This window comes from Neopelma chrysocephalum, unplaced genomic scaffold (assembly GCF_003984885.1).
Source record: "Neopelma chrysocephalum unplaced genomic scaffold, ASM398488v2 Primary Assembly neopelma1_189, whole genome shotgun sequence".
Taxonomy (NCBI): Eukaryota; Metazoa; Chordata; class Aves; order Passeriformes; family Pipridae; genus Neopelma; species Neopelma chrysocephalum.
This window is the reverse complement of record NW_020897851.1, coordinates 1,580,899-1,591,510: the sequence shown is the minus strand read 5'-3', so window position 1 is coordinate 1,591,510 and position 10,612 is coordinate 1,580,899. Positions and strand designations below refer to the sequence as shown.

Here is a 10,612-nt window from a genome sequence, read left to right as displayed (position 1 = left end):
GCCCAGCCCTGCCCCGCCCCGCCCCGCCCCGCCCGCCCCGGCCGGGCGCTGCTCGGGGCAGCGCGGGGCCAGGACGCGGTGCCGGCCGCGGTGCCCGAGGATGCTCAGCCCCCGCTGAGCTGCCGGCCCCTGCCCGCCGCGCCGCCCGGCCCCGGCGGACCATGGTGCAGCGCTTCAGCCTCCGCAGGCAGCTCTCGAAGGTGGGTGCGTGCCGGGGGTCCCGGCAGAGCCGCGCCGGCTCGGGAGCGGCCCCGCCTTTGTTCTCGCCGGCACAGACACAAAGGCTCGGCCGAGGGGCGCGGCGGGTCCGGCCGGGGCCGCGGGCACGGCGGCGATGCCGGTCCCGGGGGTCGGGGCAGCCTCGGCGCTGGGCCGGGGGCGTGTGGGAGGGCCCGCGGAACCTGCGGGTGTGCCCGAGGGGGGCCTGGGGCAGCGCTCGCTCGTGGGCTTTGGCCTGGGCAGAACGGCCTTAGCGGTGTTCCAGCGACACACCTGCAGGGACGGGGGAGCCTCGCTGAGAGCACGGGGCTTCAGAACAAAGGAGTTGCCGTGAACAGGTTTTGCTGTTTAATAGCTGAAAGTGTTCAAATTTGTTTCAGGAAGCTGCTTTAAAGGACAGAATAGTTAATCCACGTCGTCTTGTGTTTTTGTCACAAAATCAATCCAACGCATGTAGTTGGAAAAACGTTTGGAAAAATTCACGCGTGCGTAAGAGCGGGGCCGTGTAGGGCACTGCAGGTACGGAGTTCTAGAGCTGCCAGCACAGCCCTGATCTTACATCTCACCTTTCCCAGTGAGCAGACTTGACTGTGGATGTAGGAGTTAAAGTATTCATTGGACTCTTAAAAGGCAATGTGAATTTTCACTTTACATTTAAGCTCTGCTTCCCTCCACCCCCCTCCCGTGTGTGTTTGTAAAGGTTTTAAAATGCAGTCATCAGACCTCTAAAATGCTATTGTCAGCATTTAAAATAGGTCAGAATTCACATCCTGCAAACTGTCTTGGGAAAAACTACAGCTTTGCAATAACGTGGTATCTTTCTTATTTACTTGTGGGTTGTTTTTTTTTTTTAAGTATCTCATCTCAAACTGATGTTTTCACCCCATTTTCAGGGGGTGTGGAAAAGTGAAGCTTGCATCTTTTAAGGTTTGCCTTGTTCCATGTGGAGTTCTGCGTGAGCAGTAGAAGTATCCACAGGCACTGTGGAGTGTAATCTTCCCCTCAAAAGAGACTTGATCTAGTTATAACGAACTTGGTATCTAATCTTTGTTTATTTGGGGAAGCCAAAATAGTTTTAAATGAACTCCTTTGGATAACTCCATTTTTAGTCGTTTATCAGAGTGGGCATGGTGATTTGGAAAAATGTTTACACTGAGTTTTTACTATAGGAGAACTGTTTTCAGTTTGTTTTTCTGGCTCACTCCATTTTTCTGTTGTCTGACACAGTAGTGTCTTGCACTGCATTAGGTCTGGTTGTATCAAGCCTATTCTAAACAATTCTCTGGCCCCATCAGGTTCTTAACTTTGGTGTTTTAATTGTAAAAGTTGCACAACTCTTACAATATGGTGAACTGAAGGAAAAAATGAGAACTTGGTCTGTATTTACCAAAATAAAAAGTGTAGTTGTGCAAAGGAACAATCGGAAGGGATTGTGTTTATTTTGATTTTGATGTAGGATGAGAGCTGTTTCCTCACTGTGAAGACCCTGTGTGTTGGAGTCCTAGGGGGAAGAAGGAGCAAATGATGCTACAAAGCACCTGTCATTTGCTGGAGGGAAAGAATAAGAAGTGAGTGGAATTTTGCTGATGTATTTATCAGCTGAAACACGACTGCCAGACTGTGTAAAATAAAATAGTACTTTATTAATATTTCTTATGCAAAAACCTTGGTTCTTTTATGGATGCTGACTTAGAGTTGGCAAATGCCTATATAGGACCTGGAGCATCTGCTCCCAGCATGTGTTCCCTTCTTGTGTGAAATTGGACATTATTGAATGGTGTGCCTGTGTTATAGTGCTGCAAGGTCAAAATTGCAATCTCTAACCACATTTAATGGTGGAGGTTTCAAATAGAAGGGGATTGTGCAGATTTGAGAGCTGCAAACTGAAAAATGCTGCCACCATATAAAACCTGAGCAAAGAAAAAGTAGGACTTCATGCAGGAAGGAGAAATACAGCTTTGTGATCCAGGCTTTAATCTTCAAGAGCTGGTTTCCCTTTCCACAGGACTATTTGCACTGCATGGTTTCCATCAAATCCTTTCAGCTCTTCCAGTCTCTGTCTTCCTTCTATGAATGGGGTTCATGCCTTTCTCTTATTTAGGTAATGGCTGTCAGATTTTGAAATACTGTTCTGGAGAGAGCTGTATAAGCACTTAACCATATCCTAATTCATGAAGCATTTGCATTTGATAACCATTCTGTATCAGTAATTTCAGAAAGTTTTACACAGTCTTATCTTCAAGTATTATTTCTTATTTCACATGTACGAAATCACTGTTTAGTATTTGTGGGTTACTGCTTGGGTTCTATGCTAGTTTGCCAACTTAAATATCTGTAACTGTTAAAAATTTGAGTCACCATTTGTCGCACCTTTACTGTTAAGACTTAAAGGCAAAATACTTGATAGGTTTTTTTGAGTGGTGCAACAAAAGTCTTCCCCAGGCCAAACTTGAGTTTTTCACTTTGTCATCCTCTGGTTGTGTGGAAGGTCTCTGTGCCTTTTTTTCCCTTCCCCCTTAAGTATCCAAAGTGTTTTCCAAGTGTTTTGGTTCAAACTACTCTCTATCTTGTACTGTTTGGAAGTCCTTGGAGGGCCTCGTTACTGTCACCCGAGACCTCAAGAAGTGCTGCTCCTGCTGTGTTGCATTTGGAGAATTCATTTTTAGGGTGATAGTACAAAACTGTATCCAGCTGTTACTCAGCTTGACTTTGTTCAGCAGTTTTAGCTGGGTTTATGAAAGGAAAATAATGGAGATAAATTGAACTGTACTTGAGGAAGTTTTTTTTTACTATCACTCATACCCTTTTTTTTAAAGGTACTGCTCTCCTGGGAAAAATTCTGGTGAGCCATGTAGTGCTTTTATATGGCTGAAGTTTTGACTAGAAAAGCTTAGGTTGGATTTAAAGAGAGAAAAGGCCAAATCCCCTTTTTTTTTTGTGAACAGGGATGATACTCTTTTCATTTACCAGCACGTTAAATATTAACAATTTCAGGCTGAACTGTTTTGTTCTCAGGTTTATCAGCATCAGTACCGTCAGGTTTATCAGCATCTGAACTGTCTCTGTGTTGTCACTGGTGTTCAGGGAGTTTATTTATGGGAGAGGTACTTCAGTGTGTTATGCTGAAATAGCCTTGGAATACTTGAGCTAAAAGAAGCTGCTGCTTGCCTGTGAAGGTGACAGTGGGTGACTGTGCTGTTGTGCTGACAGCACAGACTGCATTTCTCCTTGTCACTGATACAGGTAAAGCTTCTTCCTGCAGTGCCACCTCAACTTCCTCGGGGTTTCTTACCCCTTGTGTTGCATTTGGTCTCAGGCAAATGCAACATGACAGAGTGTATCTGTTCATTATGAAACGATATAAAGTGGTAGCTCTCACTGAGTTCTCAGTAAAACTGTCCATAGATCTGATATCCAATCAGAAGTAAGAGGACAATTTGGAAATCTAATGCATTTCAACCCAGTTCTCATATGTTACAGAGCAGCAGGCACAGAGTTTCCCTGTGGCTCTTCAAATTCTCCCTGCCCTTGGCACTGGAGTGGTGGTGGCATACCCGTGGCATACCCATGGCTGAGCGAGGCCAGCGGGGCAGTCGGAGCTAATGGGACCTTCTGGGCAGGGACACAATTGTTACCATATCAGTTGCTCAGTGGTGGATTACCTTTAGATTACCTTTTTCTTATAGGAGATGTGATGCAACTTGCTGCTGGGGCCTCTGAGAAGGTCGCTCACCTTCACAGAAGCCTTTGTGGTGTGCTGTGATTCTGTCCCAGGCACGCCTCACCATAACTCAGGTGTGTGCCTCCCGTGGGTCACACAGGGGATTTAGCTTCTCAGTGTCAGTGCAAGGGCAGTTATTAAGAAATTTCCTGTTGCTTCTGAGAGAAAGGCAGCAATAGGTTTGCTTGTGTTGGCCATTTGAGTGCCTTGTTGTAGACAAGCCAACTGGAGCATCTCAGTGTTTTGGTCCTCACATTACTCTAGGTTTGAATCTCTTCCTGCACAGATATTTTGCATGGTGTACGGTGCAAAAGGCTCATCTGCACAAAGCTGAGAGGTGGCAAGATGTAAACAGGTCTCCAAGCATTGCTGGCCATGCTGGTGTGGAATAAGTGCTGGCAGTGATAGAAATGCCATGAGCTTTTCTAGGCATGATGGGTCCCTCAAGGAGCTTCCACTGCATCATCCTGCTTGGAGGAATGTGTGGGGAAATGTTGCAGAGATATTACCCTCATTTTACAAAAGGAAAATGAGCTTTTGGTGCTCTGATTGAAAACATCAGAGTATCAGGTTTCTGGAGGAGTTTGTCCTGTGCCAGTGTAACAGCTCCATGCCATGATAGTGTAAAAGTAAAACAAGGTCTGTGAGACTACACCTGTAAAACTGTTAGAGCTGGGACTCAGGGCTTCTCTTTGTGGAAAAACCTTACTAATAATCCAGAGAATTAGCCCTATCCACGTCAGCTGGGGGTCTGGCAAATTGCATGTGATGGCTCGTTGCCAAAACAGACTTATAATGTTCAAAGCTGTAAACACAAACTACAGGGGAATGCAGCTTACATAAATGCATCTTTCCTTTTAATAATGAAATTCCACAGCTTGTGGCAATTTGCAGAAAATCATCATACTTTATAATAGGTGCTTACATGGGGCTATATGGCAATAACAATTGGAATTTCCTCCCAGCAGTGATCAAAAGAAGCATTACAAGTGTTGGCATCTTTACTCTGAATTAGTTAACTTTAGGGGTCCTTTGTAGAGATTTTGCCTTGTGTAGAATTTGCCTCTGTCCCCTCAGTTCCCTTTGGCAAACCAGTGGCTTCTTCCTCAGCCAGTGTTTCTTCAGGAGCAGAGAAGAGTTTGCTGTCATTTTGCAAATCTTCCCATACTGGATATGGCAGCCAGTGATAAAGATGCATATGTAGACCAGGTCCTTTCCAGAAAGGACAGAAAAGGTCTCACACTGTAGGAAGGCCTTGGAAACCCAGGGGAAATGAAATAATGGGAGCAAGAGGAGTTAGTTCTCAACATTTACATGACATCCAGTTTGGGACTCCCTGTCTTGACAAAGGATACAACAACAGCCTCCAAAATAACTCTTATCAGAGATTAATTGTAGACAGTTGTGTCTGAGCAGAGACAAAGACAGTAGAGATTTCATTCACATGATTTTGGCTGTTCAAAGATGGGGTTTGCCCGTTCTTTCAGTCAGATCTGCTCAGTTTTTCCAAAGGCATCCCTTAGAGGTGGCTGTATCCTCTCTAAGATGAGCTGACTTGCTCACCTTACAGCAACCTTTTCCTGTTGACAGGAAAAGTAAAGGAATGACAGGAAAAGTAAAGGAACAAGATGGGGTTTTGGGGGTTTGATTTTGGTTTTTTATCCTAACTTGAGAGGCAGCTTTGATACCACTAAGATCAACTGGCATTTGAATAGAGAGTTCAGATTAGAAAACATTTCCTTTTGAGTTGTGAGCTTTGAGATTGTTTAAAATAGACAGGAAGAATTGCTAAGGAAATGAAGCAAGGTTCTTTTCCTTCAAAGATTTGCTATGAACATTTTAGTATGCATGAAAAAGAAACTTGTATTTAGATTTGGAATAAGAGCAATAAAATGTTTCAGCAGCTCATTATAAGTGCTGCTGTTTGAGGTTTGTGATAGGGCACTCAAGAGGGCACACACTTAGCAAGAATGGAGCCCAAGAGCATCCGAATGCAAACTGAAGTTTTGCTACAAAGGGGGGGGTTGTTGGTTTTATTTTCCTGGAGTGCTATTGGTCGTATTTAACTCTCGGAAGCCTGTGAACACTGAAGTCATGTTTGGAAAATTCGTAACTAGTAAAAGTCTCAATTTTAGAATCACTTCTCCCAAAGAAAAGGAAGTTTGAAGGAGTGCTCAAATTAGCATAGGTTGTGCTTGCTCAAGCACATCTGCCTTGGGGTGTGCTGAACCCACTGCCTGCACCGCCTTTGGGAGGGCCCAGGGTCCTGTTGGTGGGGAACAAAAACTTACAGGGGAAAGATTTATTTCTGCCATCAGAAATAAATTATTACAGCCTGCTGACATTGGCAACAGGAGCAGAGGAAATGAAGAGTTTCAGGTTGATGGGGAGGAGGTGTTTCTCTGGAAGCTGGACTGTGAAGCGTGTGCAATATTGGGCAGAACTAGTGCCCAAAGGTCATCGGTGTTTGGGACTGCTGTTTTGGTGTGGGAATAAAGTTTCTAACAGTTTTCTCTGTTTAAATAAGCTTTTTGTTGGTGTGTGTTTGTTGTTTCAGTGAAATGTAGGATGTCTTTCTCTACATGCTGAAGACCATCACTACCCCCTCCAGAAAAAAAAAAGAAAAAAGAGACCAAAAAAAGGAGGAGAAGCATTCTTCTGCTTTTTGTGCACAAAGCATTACTTGCAGTAGGAATTGAGTATATGTTGGGATCAGGCCCATTAATCTCAAAAATAGTATTGTATTGCAGAGGCTGTTTGTGCCATTAGCAAATGCCTCTTTATAAGATAAATGGGAAGTTCAAATACAGTTGGGAACAGTATTCCAAGGGAGTTGGATTGAAGTTGGCCCTCGCAGCAGAGCAGTGTGCTCTGCAAAGCAGGGCTGCTTTGGCAGTGGAGCGTTATCAGCAATAAAAACACCTGTAGCAGCAGGCATTGCACAGCTTTTGTACATGTTTCCTCTGTGATATCAGGCACGTTGCAGGTAGTGTCCCTGAGGTGTGACTGTGCAGAACCTGTGCTGGAGCTTGATCAGAGCCATCTGTGAATTGTTGAGCACTCAGCTGCAGTCAGACAGCAGGAAAATGAAACGCTACTCTCTTCAACATTAGAAGCTTTAACCCAGTTTCTTACTGAGATACCAACTCTAATCAGAGTGTTTTCTTACAAAGGAATGTAGACTACAGTGATCCTTCAGGTTCACCCAGGTTTTCTTAAGAAATAATTTAAACATATTTAAAATCTCCCTTGAAAGCTAGGGAAAAAAATTCCTGCATGTTTTGACAATTTATAATCCTTAGGAGGCAATATTCTATTGAGAGTCTTGTTCTGTGCTGTATTAAACATCTGACTGGATCTCTTGTAGTTGAAAAAATTGCTGAAAAACCACAGAGCATTTTGCCTGTCAGGTCCCTCACTGAAAACAGGCCTAGTTCACAGGGGGCTGGGAGGCTGTGGCAGCCTGGGTACTGCTTAGACTTGTACAGGAAAAGGTATGAAAAGGTGTTAAAAACCAGAGAGGTGGTCTAGCACCAGAAACTGCTTTGGTTTACATGGAAATGGAAAATACAATACATTAGGCATGCTTTAATTGGATGCATTTAATGAAGATGCAGAGTGGCCATTACAATACTCTCTGTGCATGGTAATTTTCTGTGTGGATTTTTCTCTTCTCTTTTGATTTCAAAGCTGGTGGAAGCTTTTTTCTTTGCTTTTCCTGGTGATACTTTTGGAAATGTAGCTTTCAGTGAGGAGTTCTGTAGGTGTTCTCAGTGATGGGGAGCCCTATAGCCCACAGGTGAAGAGACATGCTTGGCTTCCCCAGAGTTCAGCGAGAACTGTTACAGCCAGCACCGAAATGAGGTGCAGCTGTGGGGAAGAAGGGAAAGCGAAAGATAAAGAAATCAGTAGACGTCTAGCAGAGATATGAACAGGCATCACATAGTCAAGTATGACTCTGCCAACAGAACTTCAACTGTTAAACTCTCCTCAGGAAACGGGAACTGCCTGGGGAATATTGGAGAGGGTCAGTGGTTGGAGTCTTTGGACAATTGCAGATGTGGCTGAAGGTGTGAACTGTGGAGCTGCAGCTGGCAGGTTCTGTACCTCTCTGTCTTAATGACCTTGAGCAGACAGCTTTAAATTGTTGTGCTTCAGATTTGCTACCTGTGAGATGAGCTGACCCCACTGTGAGAGATATGTATTCCCCTGCTGTTGCTCCTCTTTCCTCCAAACTGCATTCAGCAGGGAAGGTTCATGTTGGCTGGACTTTTTTTCACACACTTGTGGAGTTGCAAGCTAATGTAGCTCTAGCTCAGATACAGTCTTGGCAAGGCTTTGTCTTCATAACATTGACACAAGAGACTCCCCACTTCCCACTTCAAGGGTAAAGAAAAAAATTACCTGACACTTTGTGTTAAACTGCTGTTGTGCAGCAGTACCTTGCCTATTAAACAAGTATTCTCCAGTGCTTTTTGTCTATTCCTTCTTTGCCGCTGAACTTCTAAAGTAGTCTTCTCTTTGAAGGGAGTATTTGTGCTAAGTGACTTTTAAATGACTGTGTCCTGTAAGCCACGAACTTGCAAGCCCACCTCAGTGCTGCTCTCTGCATCAGCCAGGCAACTGAGGCAGCCCAGGGCTGGGGACAGGAAAGGTCTCACCCTGGTCACATGTGTTCTGTGGTCACGTGTGATCTCTGGTCATGCATAATCTCTCTGCATTGGGGAAGCACAGTGACATTCACATATAGGACTTCTTTTTTTCTTCTTCCTTTTAACCTATAGATAGCATTAAAGTATTTTTTTTTAGCAAGGAAGAACAAAACCACAGCACCCACCTGTACATTGGCAACTACCCCTGCTATTGCAGCTTTAAGAAAATGCCAGGCAGCATTCACATGTCTTGCTGCTGGGTAAGGTCAGGGGGTTTGTTCCTGCTCCATGCCGTGTCTTGCTGTTTCTCCTACTCTGTCCCTCTGTCTCTCTGCTGAAAGTTAATTGTGGTTGTACATATCCTGTTTAAAGGCCAAAGAAGAAACATAGTTGGAAGGGGAAAAATAATAATGGGCTTAATGGTTTAAGTCACACTGGTTTTTAACATAACCAAACGCATGCTTGAGCACATTTATATTGAATCTTGACACTCAGAATGGAATCACAGAATGGCCTGGGTTGGAAGGGACCTTAAAGATCATCTAGTTCCAACCCCCTGCCATGGGCAGGGACACCTTCCACTATTCCAGTTGCTCCAAGCCCCATCCAGCCTGGCCTTGAACACTTCCAGGGATGGGGCATTTACAACTTCTCTGGGCAACCTGTGCCAGGGCCTCATGACCCTCACAACCAAGAGTTTCTTCCGTATATCTAATCTAAACCTACTCTCTGTCAGTTTGAAGCCATTCCCCCTTGTCCAATCACTCCGGGCCCTTGTAAATAGTCTCTCTTCATCTTTCCTGCAGGCTCCTTTCAGGCACTGGAAGGCCACAATTAGATCACCCTGATGTCTTCTCTTCTCCAGGCTGAAAAATCCCAGCTCTCTCAGCCTTTCCTCATAGATGTGCTCCATCCTTTTAATCAACTTGGTGGCCTCCTCTGGACTTAGTCCAACAGGTCAATGTCCTTCCTTTGCTGGGGACCTCAGAACTGGAGGCAACACTGCAGGTGGGGTCTCACCTGAGTGGAACAGAGGGGCAGAATCAGCTCCTTCTTCTTGCAGAACACAAGTTTTTTCCATGAACATCCTCTCTGTATTTTGGTATCCTAATTCCTGGACTGTTGGAAGCAGTATGAAATCATGAGAACCTTAACTAATTTGTAAGTAACTAACTTGAAAGTAACCAATACGTATTTTCAACATTTTTGCCAAAGTTCTCTGAGCTTTTCTGCCCACCAAAAAGAAGATAGGATTTTTTTGGCTTGTGTGAAGAGAAAAGAGGAAGAAGAAAATACTGCTTTTTATGCCAGCAGTGAGCAAAAAAGCTAAAGACTGTGCAAAGAAGTAATTGTGCTGTTGTAGATTTGAAACAATTGGGTGGCAAAAGGCCAGACAAAGAGCTTTTGTTGTCCGCTGTAGCTCAGTCATGGTGCATGTGGTGTGGCTGCATCTCCTGTTTTTCCAGACCCAGGTGAGGAGTCCTGGAAAGGTGTTTGCCTGCAGGGCAGTGTGGAATGCTGGCAGGACTTGGGCACTATGGAGCTCTGTGGCTTCAATGCTACAGGTTTCTCCAAGCAAATGCCTGTGGAGTGGTCAGCCAGCAAAAGCAGAAAGCTGGTTGCTTCAGGTTTTTGGTTTCAGAAATCATCAGCTGTCATTCAGCTGTTTTCCATGCTGAATAAACATAAACATCTGCTTTAAAGAGAAATCCTTCCCATATAGACAGTGTGGTTGTCAGATGGGCTCTGTTTGGAGGGGCACTCATTCTTCCATTGCAAATGTTTTCAAAGCCTTTGAGATTTTCTGATCACTTCTAGTCCTTCACTAACTACTTAATTTCTATGTAGTCTTCCAGAGTTTTCATATGTAAAATACCATGAGAAAGTCTTCATTCACTGTGTGGGAAAAATTTTTGTGGTGAACTTTGAGGGAGAGTAGGTCAACTTTAGCACTTCACTGACAGCCTGTACCAGTACATGAGCCTGGACCTAATTATTTTGTTAGATATTTAAAGTTCAG

General features: G+C 44.4%; 1 protein-coding gene across 9 annotated transcripts in view; it reads left to right on the top strand.

Moving 5' to 3' along the window:
* Positions 1–10,612, top strand: part of TMCC1 (transmembrane and coiled-coil domain family 1) — a 111,401-nt gene that overhangs the window by 61,657 nt on the left and 39,132 nt on the right. Inside the window, exon 1 of one of the 9 annotated variants that reach the window (XM_027702602.1) lies at positions 150–200. The exons of the other annotated variants lie outside the window; for them this stretch is intronic. Within the exon in view, the coding sequence (XP_027558403.1) occupies positions 162–200 (39 nt within the window). The 5' untranslated portion in view covers positions 150–161. Of the gene's footprint in view, positions 1–149; positions 201–10,612 lie in introns of those variants that run through there. 9 annotated transcript variants of the gene reach the window in all.